The sequence below is a fragment of the Drosophila pseudoobscura genome, chromosome 4, assembly GCF_009870125.1.
Source record: "Drosophila pseudoobscura strain MV-25-SWS-2005 chromosome 4, UCI_Dpse_MV25, whole genome shotgun sequence".
Taxonomy (NCBI): domain Eukaryota; kingdom Metazoa; phylum Arthropoda; class Insecta; order Diptera; family Drosophilidae; genus Drosophila; species Drosophila pseudoobscura.
Genome location: NC_046681.1, coordinates 19,585,532 through 19,606,264, shown reverse-complemented (window position 1 = coordinate 19,606,264; position 20,733 = coordinate 19,585,532). Strand labels below are relative to the sequence as shown.

Here is a 20,733-nt window from a genome sequence, read left to right as displayed (position 1 = left end):
ATGTATGGATGTACATATGTATATTTATACGCTTTTCCAATGGCCGCAGTTCAGGCGATTTTTTGCTGTATTTTGTTTCCATATTTTTCGCCCATTTTTCACGTGTAATAAAAAGTAAATTCTAGAGTCACAACGGGAACACACTGTTAATTGAATATATATAACCCCGAAAATTTGTTCAGAGCGAGAGAGTGAATTAAATTTCATGCAAAAGGAGCTTCCAATGGAGATTGATGTGCGGTGGAATGGAATTTTGGTTGTAGCTAAAAATACATTGGTTTTGAATGGAATCAAGATTGAATGGGCAGCTGGACAATGAATTTTGAGTGGAAAACTATAAGCAAAGAAGGAGAAAAAGAATTGGCAAACGAAGGACTGAATGGGAGGCCCTTTCAAAGAGTAGAGACTTATATTCTTCTAAAAGAGATTTTCCCTTAATAAGTTCCAAAATCAATCGACATCGAATGCTGAAACTGATCTTAAAGTTTTCGAGAACTTTGGGCTGTCGTGGAGGGTCCGAAAATAGCAGTTCTTAATGAGAATAAGACGGAAAAGGCACATTCGATATTCTTCTTGATCACATCATGAAAAAAGTTCAATAAAAATATATAAACTGCTAAAATGTCAGCCCATAAAAGTATAATAATTTAAGAAAATACCTATGTGAGCTGTGGAAAATAAAACCCCATTTAAAGTATTTTTTCCCATAAATTCTTCAACAAAACTTCACCTTTATTTTTTTCTGTTTGCTACCCTTTGAACCTGATTTAATTTTCTCCCTTAAATTCATCTTTAATTCATCTGCTGGCAGGCCGAAAATCACACCCAGGCAATCCCCACTGTAGACCCGCTGCATGCAATAGCATGCCTCGTCGCTTGGGTCGCTGCTGCTGGCGCTGCTGCCTCGTTGTGTGGCGCGGACAGTACGTGGCCATAATTAAATGTCGACATGCAACACGGAACGGAACCGAAACGCTGGAAAGTATGCCACACACACACAGAGAGGAACAGAGAGAGAGAGAGAGAGTGGAGCAGAGATTCTTTTTCAGGTTTTGGTTTAGGGAACGACGCAAACCCTGCGGCCTCCTCCACCGGGGGAGTGCTCCACGAAAAGGGGTTTTTAGAAGGGGGAAAGCCCATGGAAAGTGTCGGAGGAGGGTGTCACGAGTAGCGCCTCTCTCTCTCTGCACGTAATGATGTAATAAAATCATTTCACACCTCATGAAATGTCGGCAATTTCCGTTGAAATTCGATTGAACTTCCGCACTGGCAGTAGCAGCAGCAGAGGCGTGTGGGTCGGGCCTATGCCTGAATCCTGTTACGGCCACGGCTACGGCTACGGGTCCTCGGTGGACGGTACTCCTGTGTGTGCACTAGTGGACTAGGCACGACCCACGGCATGCATGTACGTGGCATGTATATCATTATACTCCCCCACTGCCACACTGCCACAGCGCCACACTGCCACACTCAGAGGAAATACATTCCGAGACTCCCAGCCATGCCCCTGCCCCTGCCCCAGCCCAGCCCCTGCTGACGTTTTAATTTTATTCGACTGATGCGCAGGAAAGAGAAGGAAATTCCCCGACTCAAAATTGATTGAAATGATATTGCAAAGGCGTGATGGAAGCAAATGCCCAAAAGGCAGGGCCCCCAAAAGCAGGGAGGAGGCGTCTCTTCATCAGTCTCTCTCTCTATCTCCCTCTCCCATAATTCTCTCTCTCTGCTTTGGTGCGTGTGGGCTGTGATGCTGTGATCCATCGGCCACTTCTTCCTGCTGGTCTGTTCTATTGAATCGTAAAAAACACAGGAAATCATTTCGTCATTCCATAAATTGTTATGTCGTAAATCTCTGCAATCAAATGGGCTACATGCGCACACACACACGCACACACTCACAGCTGCTTTGTCTCTGTATCTGTGTGTGTGTGGTTTCGTCCTTGAGCCTGTCTCGTATTTCTTTTTTTTTTGTCTGTGACCAAATTTGTTGGCCCGAAGCCTCCGTCTCCGCTTTTGCCTCATCCAGGGGTTTATTGTGTGAATTTCGTCTGAGCAGTGATTTGGCCAACTAACCAGAAAGCGTGGGTGCGAGAGGGAGGGAGGGGTGTGGTGGGGGGAGACCACAGATGAGCCTTAACCCTTGAGCGAGATTTGGGGGAGAGTTTTCCCCAGGGAGGGGATTTACCTAATTGAAGCACAAATATGTCTGTATGTGTGACTGGTTCATCACCTCGAAAAGGGGAAAAAACCAGGTTAACGTACCTTAAGTGATTCCAAAGACCTGAGAAAATCCATGGAAACTGGCATTTGTGGTAGATCTTGGTTTACTTAAGAAATATGCTTGAAGAAGTACGAATATAGTCCATGAAGAAAGGCTGACATTTCCATTGAATTCATCTGAAAAGCAAGTAAAGAAAAATTAAATTTAATATGTTATTTTCATTGGTAGTTGTACTTGGAAACAAAGAGCATTAAAAAACAGCAAATATTTATCAAAAATGAAGATTAAGGATACCCCCATTCCAGTGAGACTTCAATCATACCTGGCCTTGCCCTTTTCAAGGAGTTATGAATAATTAATATAAAATAAATATACAATATAAACTGAGAATCTGGTGTATCTTAACCTCTAGCCACGTTTGGCCTCGATAAAAGCCTTCCAAAGGGAAGGCTAAAAAAATAACGAAAAGAATTCATAGGATATTTTTGTCGCTGAGAAAATACTATATGTACATATATTCCAACAACTTAGAATATAAACTTTTATACTTTATTTATTGGTTGTTAGGGTAGTTGTTAAAATATCTGCATTGCAGAAGAACTGCTCGTAGATTTAGAAATAATGGAAGAAATAAATTGTAAAACTGTTGAGAATTATTTTCAGTTTATTTCTATATTTATTTTAGAATTTTCTTGGTATTTCTGAATGGATATTTCTTTGTTACATTTACCCATTACTAAAACAGAACATTTATACTTTATGTTAGATTTTCTTCTATATTTGTATACAATTTATATTCTAGCCAATTCCCACAGTCATATCCCATCTTTTTCTTGAGAAATTCGTATATTTTGCATACCATTCCCAATCTACTTCGAATCAGATGCCTTCCATTTGCAATATATTCCCATTTTCTTCGAATTCCAATGAATATTCGTTCCATTTCATTGCTAATTTGTTACCAAATCCCCAGCCTCTTCCCCCTGCACATCCTTCATCTTTCGGCTCCTCGGAATGACCACAATCAACCCAAATGATCAGTGAAACGTTGAAAGAGAGCTCTGAGCTCTGAGCACTGAGCTCTGGTGACCGCATGAGGGTTAACAAACAAATCAAAAGCCTGGCCAAAAGAAATCCCACACACACACACACACACACACACACCTAGAATCTAGTCAGCATGTGGCATGTGGCATGTGTGTGGCATAGATGCGGACTTATATAGTACAGGTGTCAGGACACGCCTCGTTTGCTATGTGGCGCACGTGCAACTTAACCTCAAAAGAGGAGACCAGCGGAGAATGAGAGAGGAGAGAAAGTAGAGCGAAAGGAAGAAAGAAAGAAATGTGGGTCGGCACACCAGTCACCACCAAAAGCCAGTCGGATGTTGCAAGCCAAGTAAACAGCAGCCAAAAGCAGCGCCCAAAAGCAGTGCCCAAAACGGATGTGTAGTTCATAAATTTCGTCAAATGCCAACAGAAAAATTGACTTGTCGGCTGTCGTGCTGCTGTGGCTCCTTCTGCTCCCTCGTCTGCCCTTCTTCTGCTCCTTCTTCTGCTCCTCCTTCCTTCCTCTTCTGCTCCTCCAATTGTATCCATTTTGGTGCTTTTCTTGACCAAAGAAAAATCAATGGAGCCGCCAGCCGGCAAGTCATCTTGTGGCTAAAATCATAAATATCTACGCCGCAGCGAAGGTCCTTGGATTGGCAGGTGAATTTGTCATGTATCCTCCTTCCACTCTCCAGCACTCCTTTCTATGTGCCCTTCGTTCACTCCCTTTGAGCCATCATCCACTTTCCTGGCCATTAGTCAAAAGTCTGACGAGAAAGAGCAGGACAGATCCACATAAGGGAGCCCACAGGACCCCCACAGGATGCCGCAGGATGCAGAGGGCTATATCCTGCGAATGGCCATTAGTTGTTGCGCAATTTATGGACCCATCCCTAGCCGTTGCGCTACCCGTTATATTTTCAATATAACGGAACTATTAAAGCAGTTAAATGATAAATTATGCGCCCGCCGCACAGACAATAAGCAGTGCGTTCGGCTGGGGGTTCGGAGGGTGGGGAGGGGGGTCGTTGGCAGCAAAGTCAATGCCGTGAAAGCTTTTTATGATGACGCACTTCCGACACGACTCAATCGGAAAGCGGGGAATCCCCTGCAATCCCCCCGCAATCCGCAGCCCCATCTGTTTGTCTGTCTGTCTGTCCTTAAGCCCCCGCCCCCAACCCCCCTCTCCGCCTTTGGTCAGTCCGCCTTTCGTCGTACACTGCGGGCGTGCGCTTCAATTGCGACTTTTATGGCACATCAATCGTAGTCATCCTTCGTCCTGGCTGACGTCGGTCCTGCTCCGCCAGAGAAGCCGTTAACTTTTATTGATTTCAATGGCCCAGGATTTGCTCAGTGATTGTCCGGGACCCACACAGAGGCCAGTGTTCAGTGGCCAGTGTCCAGTGTCCAGTGGCCAGTGGCAACTCATGAAAGTGCCTTCAACGCCTTTTGACTTAACCGCCAGTCGCTTTGTCTTTCCTTTTGTGGGGGCCTGCAACTATCAAAAGGGGCACCGGCATCGGCACCCCACACCACACACCCCTCCCCCCCCACAAAGGTCATTAAGTCAAGCTGTGGACATAAATAAGCCGCAGGACATTGAAAAACTTTGCTGCTTTCCCGTTTCATGGTGTGTGCTTTAAGGCTTTCCGAGGTGTTTGAGCCTGGCTTGAGCCTGGCCATTCTTTGGCTCTATTAAAGTGCTGTTAAAAGTGGTTTTGAAAAGCCATTTGAATGGGTAATCAAAGCAAAAGGATGGCACACCTGGTAATAGGGTAATAGGGGGTTAACGAGGGATCAAAGGGGTCTGGAAGAGGGCACGTGGAGGCGGTAGATATATAGAGATATGAAAATTTGGGGCTCAAAAGTTCTTAAAGATATGATTAGGGGATGGCTAAAAGATTATTATATCCTCATTTAAAATATGGAGAGAAATATGAATGGAAAGATAAGGGATATATATCGTAGTAGGTACTTACGTAGAAAGGGCGGACTATCTGTAGATATTTCTCTGGGTATTATATCCCTCTTATTCGATTCATTTTACGACGAGTCTTCCTTCCTTATCATCCTCGCAGTTCACTTCCTTCTCGTTCTCTGATCGGTTGAGCACCCACAAAGATCTCTCCTATACGATATTTACTAGAGAAAGAGAGAGAGAGAGATGTATAAATATGCATTAAAGAAGTTATGAGATATGTATCTATAGTAATAATATATAAAGATACGAAAGTATGGAGGAAATAGTAAAGTTTCAACTCAAAGCAATGCATATTGAGAAAGGTTTTTGCAGCTAATAAATATCGTTATGATGCAGACCCGCTTTAGGCACTCTTATAGCATCTTGGGCAGGTCCAAAACCTTCCTTGTCGAGCCTCGCTGCCAATCCCTTTCGCGCTTATGAGTGTACTTTGTTTCTGGATTCTTTGCAGCACTCGCAGCATCTCGGAGCACTTTAGACAGATGGCAAGGAACTCATAGAATGCCCGGATATTTGTGTAAATATTTTATTTCTATTATCTAGCTCACAAATCCAAAATTTTCTTGCGCACAAATCCCAACTCCAGTCGAAGATGGATGTTCGATACCTGAAGAATACCTACCCGGACTTCCCCAGAAAGGGCGACAGCACAGCGGCCTACGATGAAGAGCCCATCAAAGACCTAATCTCCACCTACGTGAAGAGCATCTTGGAGACCTGCAAGCCCCAGAAGGAGGATCGCGGAGACCTGTATGTGGGCAACGCGGGCATAGCCTACATGTTCTGGAAGCTGTCGCGCAGCAGGCACACCCGTGATCTGTGGCCCACAGCCTTGCAGCACGCCTCGACGTTCATCCGCAAGGCCAAGGCGAATGCCGAGCTCTTCAAGAGGCGTTCGTCGCTGCAGAGCTACTCGTTTCTCTGCGGCACTGCCGGCATCTATGCGGTGTCCGCAGCCATCTCGGAGGCCCTCAAGGACCCCCAGGGGCTGTCCAAGGACTTGGCGAGCTTTAGGGCGGCCATGCCTTCGGACAAAGACACCGGCGGCTGCGATGAGATATTGGTGGGACGTGCCGGCTATCTGTCCGGCTGCTACTGGCTGAACGACGTGCTGACGGACCAGAAGATCCCCGACGAGGACCTGATCGCCGTTAGCCAGATCATAGTGGCCAGCGGTCGCCAGTACAGCGCGAAGAACCACTCCCACCTGCCGCTGATGTACGCCTTTCACGGCACGGAGTATCTGGGGGCCGCCCACGGACTGTCCGGCATTCTGCACATGCTCCTGGAAAGTCCGTGGTTCCGCAAGGGCCACTCCCCGGCCTCGGAATCGTCGTTGTTTGACATAACCGCTCCTGCGGACGTATTGCACGACCTCAAGCGCTCCATGGACTGCATTCTCACGCTGCAGAATGACGAGGGAAACTTTCCCATCACCCTGGAGGAGGGCAACGACAGGCGGCTGGTGCAGTGGTGCCACGGTGCGCCCGGTGTCGTCTATCTGCTGGCCAAGGCCTACCTGATCTTCAAGGAGCACAAGTACTTGCAGGCCATAGAGCGCGCCGCCGATTGCGTGTGGCGCAGGGGCTTCCTCCGCAAGGGTCCGGGCATCTGTCACGGTGTGGCCGGCAATGCCTACGTGTTTCTGCTGCTGTTCCGCCTGACCCACGACACGATTTACCTCTACAGGGCCCACAAGTTCATGGAGCTGCTGACCAGCGACGAGTTCAAGCAGAAGGCTCGTGTCCCCGACAGACCCCACAGCCTGTACGAGGGTGTGGCCGGGACTGTTTGCTATTTGGTGGATCTGCTCGAGCCGGAGGAGGCCCACTTTCCCTTCATGGATGTGTTTCACTAGGAAAAAGCATGGCCAAGGCTTAGAGGAGGGCTACGAGGTCAAGGCCAAGGCTCGGAGGTAGGTCGGCCAGGTCTCCAAGATGTCTTGAGATCTCCCAAAGTGTCCTTCTTTAAGGTACTACCCCCAAAACCCTCTCCTAAATCCACAAACACTGTCCAATCCCCAGGTTTAAAGGTAGGTCCTTCTTTAAGGTCCTCGATAAATGAATCAAAATTAAACAAATATTCCACCAACCCAACCCAAAATCCGATTAGAATATTCCTGGAATCGCAAGCCTTTTGGAAAATTTCATGGAATTTCTGCGGCTGCGGCCTTGAAGGACATACATTTTCGGTGAATAAACATTCGACTCTCCTTCTGCCAGAGGACTTTGCTGAGTGCCGAACGAATGCTGCTGCAGGAGCAAGTGTGGCAGTGTCTGTCTCTGTCTCTGTCTGTCTGTGGCTGTGCGGCACAGAGAGTGCATTGTGTTGCCGCTTAGTGGTCGACTAATGCAGCAGCTTAGCAGCCCCATTGCCCTTCGAAGGGGGGAAGGGAGAGTGAGAGAAGGAGACAACCTATTGCCTGGTGTTTCGTGTAATTAACAGGGCATTCAAAGCTGGAATCATGCTCCTACCTTGCCTGTCTGTCTGTCTGCCTCTCCCTTGCGGTTGCCAGGCAGAGATTTCAAATTGAAATGTGCCAAGGAAATGTTTAAATACATTTTCACTCGTTCAGGAGTCAACACCTTTACGCTTTCCCAGAGCCAGAGACGCACAGAGAGAGTGGCAGACACAGACACAGACACAGACAGATCCTCGTATGCTCTGTTGCAACATGCAACATGTCAATTAGTCAGGAGTTTTTTTGTACAAGGAGCAAAATGGCAGCAGCTGCCAAATTTAATTTTACCAATCCATGCCCCTAGACCTCTCTCAATCCGCCCCCCTCCTCTCTGCCCCTCCCCCCTCTCGCTCCGTGTCTAAACCTTTTGCTTGTTGCATGGAGATTCAAAGCATTTTCATGTCGCTGCAAACAGAAGGGAGGGGGGGAAAAAAAAAACAAAAAAGAAACGAAGGAAAAACAGCAGTAAAAACCAAGTGAAAACTTTTCAACATGTGTTGGCAGCAAGCGGGCCAAAGGCAAAGGAAAAATGTCGAAAGAAAACTCCTTAAAAGTTGAGGGGGGCGGGGCGTAGTGGAAAAAGGTGCCAAGTGGCATGTGGCAAGTGGCAGGTAATAATCTATGCATGTGTGGGTGGACAAGTAGAAGTTTTTGGTGGGTGGGGGGCGGGGGGAGGGAGGTAGACTCTTTTGGACTCTCGGTCGACACTTGGCAGCACTTTACATTTATTGTGGCAGTGGCAGAGAGTCGGAGAAGAAGCCAGAACCCCGACCCGAAGAGAGGAATGCATTTGAAAGTGCCTGTCATGGAAAGCCAACACAGTTTTCCAAAGGGGGTGGGGTGGGGGGGGTATGGGTGGCTGTAAGCTGTCTTAGTTGCTTATTATGCCACCCTCCTCCACCCACCCACCACCCACCCACAGCATCTCAGAGTCATCGTCGCCTGAGCGTGCGGAAATGAGCAGCTGTCTTGGTCTCTCCTCCCCTCTTTCTCTTCGACTTTCTCTGAATGGTTCTACAGCCATGTTCAAGTTTAAGCCTGGCCAACAGCAGCTCCTCCCTGCCGACTGCCTTCGGGGGCCTTCGACTCACTTGGCGCTAAGTAGTCGCGCAGCAGTCGAGTGCAATGAAATTTTAGCTGCAGCCTCTAGCTCCTTTAGCCACTAAGTCAAACCCTTACACACACACACACAGATACACACACACACACACACACGTATGTGTCATAAGAGTGGAAAAAGAGGAGCAGCTGCAACTGCAAGCAGCAGCCATTTTTTATCATCATTTCCGGAACTCGTTGACAAACGGAGGCGACGAGCCGAAGTGCAAAAACGAGGCAGTGAGGGGCAGAGAAAGACACTCTAGAGGGGCGGAGGGTGCCTTGGCCAAGGGCTGCTCCACTCTCGAAACGGATATGACCGAAATAGCATAGCCATTGCTTATAATTTTACATTTGAAAACTACACTTTGGAACTACTTTTCAGATGTAAGTATGTGCTTACTTATACGACGACCATCGAACGATACGATTATCCCTCTGCCACACAGCAGCAGCCCAGCACCCCTCCCTTCGTGGCCTTTGGAGATGCATTGCAAATGTGTGGGTCCTAGGACTTTTGGCGCTTCGCAGACAACTCCGAGGGATTACACTTTAAAGTTGGCTGTCCCTGAAACGATACAATATATGGTAGATGCTTATAAGAAAGGAGGAGCTTGTTAGAGAAATAGCAGAAGTGTTAGTCTAGGAAAATACAAACACGTGACCATCACATTCCACAAATTAACCGATTATTTATCGCCTCGAGATCACCTTGAGATTATTTGTTGAATGGGGTTTTATTTACAGATAATACTTCTCTTAAATTTTGTCGTAAATTAATCGATTCTTTATCGAGGGCACGTATGAAATAGTTACAATCACGAGAGGAATCTCTCCAGAGCAAATATTTTCAAATAATCGATTATTTATCGATAACTTGTGAACTATCTGCCTGCTTGCTTAATATTTTATTATTTATTTATTATTTCTGTCAACAAATTCATGTATAAAAATTCTCAGAAATTCCTTTTTTTAAATAATCTATTTTTATCGATAACTAATTTACCAACGATTCTTTATCGATAACTTGTAGGCCATCCGCCTGATTAACTTTTATTTTATTATTTATTTAATATTTTCTGTCAAGAAATTCATCTCTTAAAATTGTCATCAAATCCTTTTTTTAAATAATCGATTTTTTATCGATACTTTGTAAAACATCTGCCAGGTGACCTAATATTATATTATTTATATATTATTTCTGTTAACTATTTTTATCGATAACTAACATTTCATACATGCTATATCCGCTTTCTGTTCAAAAACTGTTCACGAAATTCTTAATAAATAATCGATTATGTATCGATAACCTGTGAGCCGTCTGTACTTATTTATTTCTTATGTCCGCGAACAAAATCTATTATCCCTGTCATTATGTGGCCACCACGTAGCCAAACACATCATTTCGGTGGTATTAATTTTTCATGCCCCACTGAAAGCCACTCGCAAACTAGCGATAAAAGAAGTCATAAAACATCGATATCAATGAGCACATACGAGCACAGAGTAGTACGAGCCCCCTATGGCGGCGGCCTGGCTCCAGACCGAAAATCTCTGGCTAATTTCTGGCCAAGGCAGCGCATTCGCTTGGTCAACCATGGATACTGTTAACACTTCTCCTTCTCCCAGCCCTGCCCTGCCCCGCCCTCCTCCTGGTTCCATTTCCTTTGGCCAGTTTCTGCAGTTACTGGCATTTACTGGCATATCAGCAAAACCCATGCCCATAGCCAGAGACCTCCCCCCAGAAAATACGCCCTGCTTGTTGGGGAACGGCGGGCCGTTCGACAGGATTCACTCTCTGTGTTTGGGTGTATGTGTGTGTGTGTGTGTTTTTGGAGTGTTTTTTTTTCGCATTGACAGCAAATTCGAAATATATTTGCCCAGCATTTTGGCCGAGTGCTGCTGCTGCTGCTGGCCCCTCCCCAGCCCACGTTTTACACCACACTTTCGAGGGCTTTCAACGGGGGGTTACCTCTTTCTCTCACTCTTAGGCCCTGTCTCTCTCTCTCACATGTTTGGCTTACTGGGCTTGAGCCTGGGAATGTTTTTACTGCTGAATGGGTAATTTAGTATTTGGCAATTAGCTTTTGCTTTCGGCCCTCACTGTCTCTCTATTTGGCCCAGGCTCTGACTCTGGCTCTGGCTCTGGCTCGGGCTTGGCTTTCGTTTGGTAGGTTTTTTCTTTGCCAGCTTCTTCTTCCGCTCTCTTTCACACCCCCTGTAGCTGTCTCTGTCTTGCCACTTGTGCACTAGTTTCGCATTCATTGGCACTTGCATTCTGCCGAGTCGTCGCTTGTTCGCTGCTTCATTGCTTCGTTTGTTTGTTTATCTGTTAAATTATGCAGTCGTCTATTAAGTGGCCGAGATTTATGTGACCAAGCGCCACACAGCCACACAGTGACTACCATTAAGACCGCCACCAGCAGGAACGGAAAAGGAGGAGCAGTAGAAGCAGGAGCAGGAGGAGAAGGAGGAGCAGGAGCCACTAAGGAGGATCTTATTCTTTTAATTTGGTTGCGCCTTAAGGAGGATATTACCCTATGAAGGAGATATTTGCCAAGCAGAGAGAGAAACGTATATCAGAGATGGGAAGAAGATCGTCGAAGATCTTCAGAAAGAAGTGGAGAAGCAAGATTTATATCTTTCAGGATCTCCCTGACCGAAAATTGACGAGGGACCGGGGTAGACATTGAATATTTCAATTAATATCACAAATCAATAGACAAATATTAGTTTATAGGCCTGGATGGTACTTATAATTTGGAATATAGCCCAAAAATATTTTCTAAATATTCCAAAACCGCTTAAATAATTTGTACTCTTCATCTGCAGGATATCCCCAAAAAAGGTTTAGGTTTAAAGGAGAATCCTAAGACGTTTCATAGGATTTTTGATTCTGAAGATATAATGAGCCAAAAATGAAGTTTTCTACCATTTTTAAAGTTTCTTCAAATTGGAATTTTTTTTTACAATTTTTATTTTGTATCTTATGGTCAAATTTTTAGACGAAAGTTCTTTAGTGACATTAATTCTGAACAAAATTCTGAACCAATTACTAAAATTGGCCAAATTTTAAAATAAATAAAAGAATGAATGCCTTTAAATATAATTATATTTTTTTTCTTGGTGACTTAAAACACAGATTGATCACTTCCAAACTCTTGAAGCGGGACTAACTAGAAGAATCGGTATAAGCATAAATAAAATCGGTGCATATTAATTATCCGAAAGTGTATCCCGACCATCGATCCATCCTCAAAATCGACTCATTCGCTCGAGTGGAAAAATACTGGCAGTTATCCATATGGTTTATTCATGGTTATTATAATAAAACACATAAATTGTACGGCCCATGAGCGAATGAGTATAAATACATATATTCTGATAAAAGTATTTACTATATAGAGTACTATATAGGCTACATAGTACGAGAGGAGGGAGGGGGGAGGGACAATATATCTGACAATATATAAAATTTGTTTTCCACTTTCTGCTTCTTTTTTTTGTTGTTTCTTTTTCGCTATTTGCAATTATTTTGCCATGTTGGCCACGGCTTTGTTCCCGCTGTCATTTCATTTTGTTTACGCTTCATTAAATATTATTGAAATGCTGCAATTAATTGCGTAATTGTTATTTTATGTCACAGCATCGCATCGCATCGGTGGCACGAGTGGCACGAGAGACAGCCGCTGGAGAGGCTGCTGGAGACAGGAGGCAGGAGGCAACAACTGTTCGAGGCACTTTAAGCACTTGACACAACAGCCAGTGGCCCAGAAACAGTTGCCCTTTGGCCGAGTGTACTACCCCCCCTTGGGGGGCCCTCTTCTTCTGCGTTAACATGTCGCGCCCTGAGGGCCATTTTGCTGGCCAACAAATTGCACATTAAAATTAAACACAAATAACTCGTAAAATTATAAAATTGTTGAACAAAGGCATAAAAAGCACACGTAAAGGGCCACAACTATGTAATTAGCTGCCAAATCAACAAGCGCGCAAATTATCAGTTAAAATAGTCCTCGGAAAAAATACAAATAAAAAATAGTAAAAATAACGAAATTGAAAATGGCAACAAAAAAATATATATATATTAACAAAAGTTGGTCACGCCATGGTGGGGGGATGAAAGATGGGATGGGTTATGTGAATACCCTAAGGGGGTTTTTAAAATAAATTATAAATAAAGGCCCTGGAGATGGCAGACAGATAGGCGCTACAGAGGGGTTCTTGGTGTCGAAGGAGACGCCATCGAAGTGGCCTCTAATCTGCACTCTAATGCCATCTTTTATAAGAAAAGTAATCCCAAAAGTAAACACTAGAATCATTAAAAATGAATGAGATAATTAGCGCACATTAAAGCCAACCCAACAAAAGAAAGACCCAACAGAGCTCCCCCTTTCCCTGTAACCACTAAAGGGTATCAAACCGCACTCACACACACTTACACACACACACGCACACTCACAAACATTGCATGCAATTTGGCCCAGTTTGAGGTTACATTTCGGACGTTGAACAATTGCCTGACATTTCACTTAGCCCGAGCCTCAACACATTTCACTTTTTTACACTCATTTCAGTGGGAATTAGTCTTAGTTCTGGCGCTGCCAACGAACACAATAAGTACTGCCACAAAGGGGAAAAAGTATACAAAATGTGGCAGTAAATCAAAAGAAGAATGGCCAGGATGCGGATGAGGTGGTGGAGGAGGAGGAGAAAGAGCTCCTGCTCGCCCCCGAAAAACCATTTGTCAAGCGTCAACAAGAGCGCTGACAAGTGAGAAGCGGATGGGGCACCCCACACCCCCACACACCCCCCCACACACCCCTTTCCAAAGGGTCAAGCACACTATGCGCCACTCCATTCTTTATTTCTGTAGAGTTTGTCGGGTAAAACGATTTAATTTCATTATTAAACAATGGGCGACAAAGTGGCAGCAGATTTCATTTATGGCCCGCCCGTTTGCAGCACGCGATGGCCACCGCTCCCCCGAGCTCCAAAACGAAACCTCAACCTCAATCTTACATGTTCAAAGACTGACCAGACCCGGCCCGGCCCTGCCCTGCCCTGCCTCAACTAATTTCACATTGAAGCTCGACAAGAGCACGCAAGCCCCCAGCAGGATGGCAGGGGGGGGCAGGGGGGCTGGGGGGCGGTGTGTCTGTCACTCAGTGGTTAGGTCAACGTTGACGCATTGCCCAGGAACCAGATAATTAAGCATAATGACAGAAATATTATAAAGCACTTGCAGCACTTGCCTGATAGATGGCCCCAGGCCCCGCATATCCTCCGGCAGGCGACGAGCGAGTGACGCAAAGCGAACGGCGAGGCGCCACTATGAAATATGGCCACAGATGGACACAGGAACAACCAATTTGTGTAATCGGTGCTACCAAGGCGTAGTGCAGGCCAGAAGCTTTGATTTGGGGCAGTCGAGGGGCAGAGGGGAGGGACAAACGGGTTGACATTTAACCTACTTTTCGGGGAGAAAAGAAATTCGAGTGCAAAGATCATCATCGTAGCCAGTGCTCCAAGAAAACAAAGCAGCTTTCGACGGGATCTCTCCGGTTAGATGTCTTCCGCGGATACACCTTGAATGGAGCCAATTTCTAGGACTATTCGAGAGTGATTTCCACTGCTTCACTGGATAGACTTTCACTTGCTATTCCCCTACTCCCTTCCACAGAAAATACTCCCCCCTCAAGTCATACAATCCCCTCTAAATATTCCATTAATAAATCTTTAAATTTCCATCTACCCATAAAATATGGAAAGGATTCCCAAAAAATTACATAAAAGTATGATTTATTTCCTGGCATTTCCAGCCTTCTTTACCTTGCCAAAAATCCTTGGATATTTTCCCCGGAATTATCATTTTTCCGCCAACCCGAAAAGGTGTGCAATCTAATTTCGTTAAAATACATAATTTTGAATGCTGTGAAGTCCCGACTTCTAATTTATGCACACCAAAAAAAAAAACAAGCCCAGAAGCTTAAGCCGTTTACATAATTTATTGACCGTGTTGTACGGCGGAGACCAGACCCGGACCCGGACCAGGACCCGCTCTACCAACGTCAGAAGCTCAACCTATAGCCTGAATTTGAAGCCCTCAAAGTAAATAATAAGCCAAATGGATGTGGCACGTGCAATGGCAGTGGCTCCAGCTCCGGCCTCAGCCTAGAGGAAGGTTCAAAGGTGACAGAGAGAGAGAGAGGGAGAGAGGGGGGGGGGGGGGGGAGAGACTGGGGATGGTATGATGTAGGTGAGAGCGATCCCAGGCGTTAATTGACAGTAATTTTATTAGGTAAATGAGCGGTAGATGCCGTGTCGCTGCCATCGAGCTGTGGACCGGCTGTGGGGCCACGGAAACGCGCTCAACAAACTCGTAAATATTTAACAAATTATGCGATTTTAATGAGCTGGAAAAGTGCAAATCACTGGCGGCTTTCTGGCTGTTGTCCCCTGGCCAAACGATTGGGCCTGAATGGAAATTAATATGGTAAAAATATATACACAAATTTATATTTATTTTAATTGAAATGCGGTTACCGGGGAATCGGTACGTTCTGAATGTGGATGTGGATGTGGACTCCACTCGCCCAGCCTCTCTCATCCAATTAAGATTCCAGAGGCTGTGGCACACAGATTGGGGCAACAATTTCACACAAGCTTTGTTTTGTGGCATGACAGACGCTCTTCGCCCCAAAAATACCTCAACGAATGTCAATTTGTGACTCACTTGCCATTCGCAAAGTTCGCAATATTCCGCCCCCCTCTGCCCCCCTTGGAAATGTTTGCCAACAACTTTGGGGCATTGGGGATTTTTGGGAGAGGGGGGGGGGGGTAGGTGGCTGGAGGAGAGTCACAATTGTTGTCAGACATTTTCATGCGAGAGCTCATAACATTTTATGCACAAAATAAATTTGCATGTTGCACTTTTGAATAATCGCACGCCGCTGACAAACAACTGGCTGCCAAAATCGTTCGCCTGGAAATGTTATATCCCCCGAGGTCCCCGAGGGATAGAAGCCACAGAAAAACAGCGAACGAACTGGTAGAATGCGGTGTAATTGGCATGAAGACTGAGAAGATACCCTGTATGTGGCTTGCAGTCTAGGGAAGTGAGCAAAAAGATGAGGGAATAGAGGCACAGAGTCGAAGAATACTCTGCGATCACTTGGGCACTGCATGGCAGTTGCGGCACGCCCCGCGGCTCGACTTTTATGAACGATAGCCCGTCAGTATATGTAATCTAATGATTTATGTGGCCTATACAATAGGTATTTATCACACATAAGAAAAGGCAACAAATTGGTAAGGTGGTTAATGCGGAGAGAGGGACTTCTTGGTTCGAAAGTGCCTCCCTTTGCCCTTTAGGACTTTTACGTTTGGCATTGAATTGCCATGCATAGCCGCCTCAAAAACCAGCACTCCCCTATCCACCCGTAAAACAGGGTACACTCCGCACCAAACAAAGCGCAAACTGAATGGCTGTAGTGGAGTGTCATGGCATGGCGCCAGTTGGCTGAAAGAAGAGGCTCGCTCTCTGGCAGAGCAGGACCTGCATCAGGATTAGGGATACGGCTAGGGATAGGGGCAGTATCTTTTGCCTGAAGCGGCCCACAACCAGACACGTAAATTCGGACGGCGAGGCATGTCCCAGACATGTCAGGGCCCCCCCCCCCCCCTCTCACCACCACCCAAAAAGGACGACATCGACAATGACAACTATGAGGTTGGAGGCACAACATCCTTGCATGAATGAAGGAGCAGCAGCAGAAGCAGCAATGGCAGCATCAGATACCCAAATGAAATGCCATTAATTTGGCAAATGAATGCGGTTGCGTTGACTGGAATGACTGACAGAGCGAGACAAGGAGCCAGGCCCCAAATCCACAGATCCACAGATCCAGAGACGAGACGAGACGAGACGGTGGCCGTTGCTCCAGTAAACCAGTAAAGTCACTCAGACATCCACTCCACTTTACAGCAATTACCCTGACAACAAGTGCAAGCAAAGCTGAACTCTGCTGCGGCCAGAGGGAAATCTTTAGTTGGTTAAATATTATTCTAGTTGAAAGACAACAAGAGTCCTTTAAATTTTAGGTTAATTTTCAAGGAGGGGAACAGGAACAGGGAAATACCTCCACTTTTAGGGAAACTAACTTTTATTTAAATGGGAATTAAGCTGGAGCTGCTTTTGGCCCTGTGAACTTTAAAACGGATTCGAAAAGTCCCAAAAAGGAGTCGAAGGAAGAACTTAGAGAAAGCAGCCCGCAAGCGCATGGCTCTAGCTTTAATAGTGTTCGAAAACCAGGTGTTCATAGAGCTAAAAGGCATATTTATTCTGACTAAAATAATGCTATGTCCCTCAACTTTGGATACTGAACTTTCAACTAATTTATAAGGAAATTACGTCCCAAAGGGCGTCAAGGGTGGTGGCCCCTAGCATAGAACCCTGCATAAATCAGCTTCTAACTAAAGAAGTATCTTAAAAACGAATAGATACAAGACTTCTCATAAGAATACCAAAAGAGTTTGTTAATTTAAAGGTCTTTCCTCAGGAATTACTCAATAATTGTATGAAATATTCTTATCACCCAAATCAATCTATAGCTAAAAAATTGTCAAAAAAATATGAAATATATAAAAACACTTTCTCTTCAATTTCTCCAACCCTTGCCCCCCTTTGCCACCCCTTCGCTGGTCAACCCAATTTAATGACTTTAGATTGATCCCCAAAGTGGAAGAAAGCCATACCCAAGGACCCTTAAAAATGAAATTAATTTTTATGCTGACGCAGAACTCGACGGAGAGAGAGAGAGGGAGAGAGATGGAGAGAGGAACTGCAGAAGAAGAAATCGTAGGAAAAACTGCAGCATCGTCAAAGCACAAAAGCACAAAAATTGAGCCAGAAAAAAACTTATAGCAAACGATTTTGGGGGCACATAAAAATTCAACCAAAAGCCAGAAAGAAAAAAAAATTGAAAATGCTTCAAGAAAAAAACATAAAACTGATGGATTTACGAACAAAAAACCATTTTGGAGAGGGGCACCCCTCTCCCTCTCTCTCTCTCTCGCTCTCTCAGTCTAACTCTGAGAGAAGAAGAGTGGTTCTGGATGGGGCATGCCACCAAATAATAATAGTTTTTCACTTGTTCAGTTTGACCGCCAGGCAGCCCGAGACCGAGACCGAGCATTGAGTTTATGTGACAAACGTGACTCTGGCGACAATTGCTCGGCTTTCACAGACCATCACGGGTACAGTCCCGCCTCCTTGCGTCGCGCTGCCAGGGTTGTCGCCTTTTTTATGGTCCCCCCACAATAAAGCGGAGCAATTGAGCGTCTTAAAGTGTCGCCCAAGTGCATTTAAATCACACACTTTGCGACCATTTGCCGTAATTTGACTTTAAATGTTATGGCCAAGAGGTTGATTCGCCTTCAGCCAACAGCACCGCCCCTGCACCACCCTCCCCTCCTCCTCCTGGTAGTTTCCTAGTTGTTGGGGCGGCTCGGGTGTACGCCATTTTATGGCCAATGTCTGGGCCGCAAAAATGTAAGAAAAAATCCCTAAAAAAGCATAAATTTGATGTACATGTCGATTATGTGCCAAAAACCACACAAACCCATCAACCTTTCGACCTTGACTAAAAGAGAATATTCAAAATTTAGAAATTTAGAAGTATAGGATGAAGAGGTAGATACTCTATTATTTTTCAGGTAATATTTGTTATGGGATATGGTGAAAAATGGGGAAATACCTGGGGTTTGCAAGGAATAATCTGAATCATGGGGTTTTTCCAAGGCTGAGGGTCTTTTAAAGACCTGCTATCTTCACCCAAAAGCACTAAAGAAACGAATTTTGGGGCGTAACTCCCTCCTAAATTAGTTGTATATCCAAGGTTTAGGGAAGGATAAATAAAAAAAGTTGAAACGCACCTGTCTTTTAGCTCTTTGAACACCTGGTTTCGAGCACTTTTATAGTTAGAGCCACGCGCTATTGGAGGGCTTTCCTCAAGGACTTTCCTCCACTCCAAACCTAGAGTCGCGGCTGTCCAAAAAAGAGTTTTAATTACGAGATCAGTTACAGTGAATCAATATGTTTCTCTGCATTAGTTATCCTCCATTGATCCCCAATTTATATTCAACGTTTTACGTGCAATTCCCTAACAAGCTTAAAACCAAAATCCCAATACCCTTAACGAGTGACAGCTTCCGCACTTGCATTTTCCATTTAAAGCTTAATAAATTTAAAATGTTTTGTAGTTGTTGCCACATGCCCACATGCCACAGAAATAAAACAGAAATTCTCATAAAAATTGATTTCTTGCATCAAACAAAAGGATGGCAAACACACACAAAAAAACAAAAAAAAAACCTCCACAATTTAAATAATATTCAGTCTTTTTTTGTGGTGCTTTTTGCTGTTGTTGGCGGGACTATCCACAGTATCCACACATATGAATTACCTATTGTTAAGGGGGGGGGGGGGGGGGGGGGGCTTAATATGCTAGTTATAAAGAGGGCCATCGGCACCACTGCGTGGGTCAACGAAAAAAAATTTACTCACCAAAGTGGAAGCGTGCGCGGGGGCGAAATGTGGCAAAAATTGAAACTCAAGTACGGACCACTGATAAATAAAAAAAAAATACAACAACAAAAATGTGTAAAAAAAAGGTTAAAAAATGGTTAAAAATATATCCGTAGTTCAGTAAAAATTGAAATGCATATAATGGAGAGATGCATGGGCAAAAGCATGCCCCAGAGAGAGAGAGTGAGAGAGCTGGAGAGAGAGAGAGATAGAGATAGAGCTGGGGAGGTGCTAAATAATATTCCCGCGGAGTGCCCATAAGGGGTTTTCTTTTTTCCAGCCATGATTGGCGGCCCTTATGCGGAAATCGATGAGTGGAAATGTGGATGGCAGGGGAAGGCGCGGGGGCGCGGGGGTGCAGCAATCAAGCTGGTTAATTGGCAAAATTCTCTTTTGCAAATGGAAATTTACACCGAAACTGAAGCGAAGAGTTTAAGGAATTTTAAAAAATATACGATTAACCATCATCGACAAAGTGGCAAGTCCTAAAGAATGAAACGAACTCAATTAAACTACATTTGATGGTAAATAAAAAGGATTTGAGGGGATATCATTTGGGAATCTCTATTCCTGGTGGATAATCATTTAGAAAAGTCTTAAGTCTAGTACTTAAAAGTCTCTCTAACCCATTGAAAGGGAATCTAGTGTAGTCCGGCCTGACTCTTGCCTTAAAAACCATTTCTGTAGTCTCTTTTTCAGATATTTCATTCTATAAACGTTAAGTATTTTTCCGGAAATTTCCCAATGTTCTTTAGATCTTCTTTACATCAATTACTTCCCTGTGATATTCCCAGAATTTCCTCTGCAAAATTTCCATTCCTCACCTTAAAGTTTTCTTTGATATTAAATTATTATTTAGTCTTAATTTTAAATAAACTTTCTTTGTACTCTAAAGTTTCGCTAATTTCCATTGTTTTTTTTTCCAGGAAAACAGCCGAAAAATCATCCCCAATTCTTTCCTTTGAATTAACTTGAATTGTTTACAATTAAAGCCCCTTTATTTATACAGTGAAAACTTTCGGCTGCACATAAATTTCCGTTGAATTTTGCACTCCACAAACCATCGACTTAAATTTGAAATATGCCCAAAGTATTATTTACCAAAGCCCAAAAAACCTCTAACCATTAATTTCAATTTGATTTTCTGCCACTCCCCCACCCTCCTGCCCCTTGAAGCCAAAAGATAGATAGAAACATTTCCCTGGTACGAGCAGAAGTTCCTTTATAGTTCAATTAATTTTTAACTGCCAATAAAATATTGTTCACTCGCATAGACTCGACCGCCGTTCGCCCATCAAGATAATGGTGCTCTATCTATAGCTAATTTGCGTTCCT

At 44.5% G+C, this 20,733-nt stretch overlaps 1 protein-coding gene and 1 long non-coding RNA gene across 2 annotated transcripts; one reads left to right on the top strand and one right to left on the bottom strand.

Moving 5' to 3' along the window:
* Positions 1 to 5,333: 5,333 nt before the first annotated feature.
* On the bottom strand, positions 5,334 to 19,444 carry LOC117184138 (uncharacterized). The gene is made up of 3 exons (XR_004469365.1): positions 19,378 to 19,444; positions 9,214 to 9,378; positions 5,334 to 5,412 (listed from the first exon to the last, which is right to left on the bottom strand). It is a non-coding gene; the product is annotated as an uncharacterized lncRNA (long non-coding RNA).
* Positions 5,761 to 7,477, top strand: LOC6902833 (lanC-like protein 3 homolog). The gene is made up of 2 exons (XM_033380489.1): positions 5,761 to 7,283; positions 7,364 to 7,477. The coding sequence occupies exon 1, from the start codon at positions 5,844 to 5,846 to the stop codon at positions 7,107 to 7,109; it is 1,266 nt and encodes a 421-aa protein (XP_033236380.1). The 5' UTR covers positions 5,761 to 5,843; the 3' UTR covers positions 7,110 to 7,283; positions 7,364 to 7,477.
* Positions 19,445 to 20,733: the final 1,289 nt, after the last annotated feature.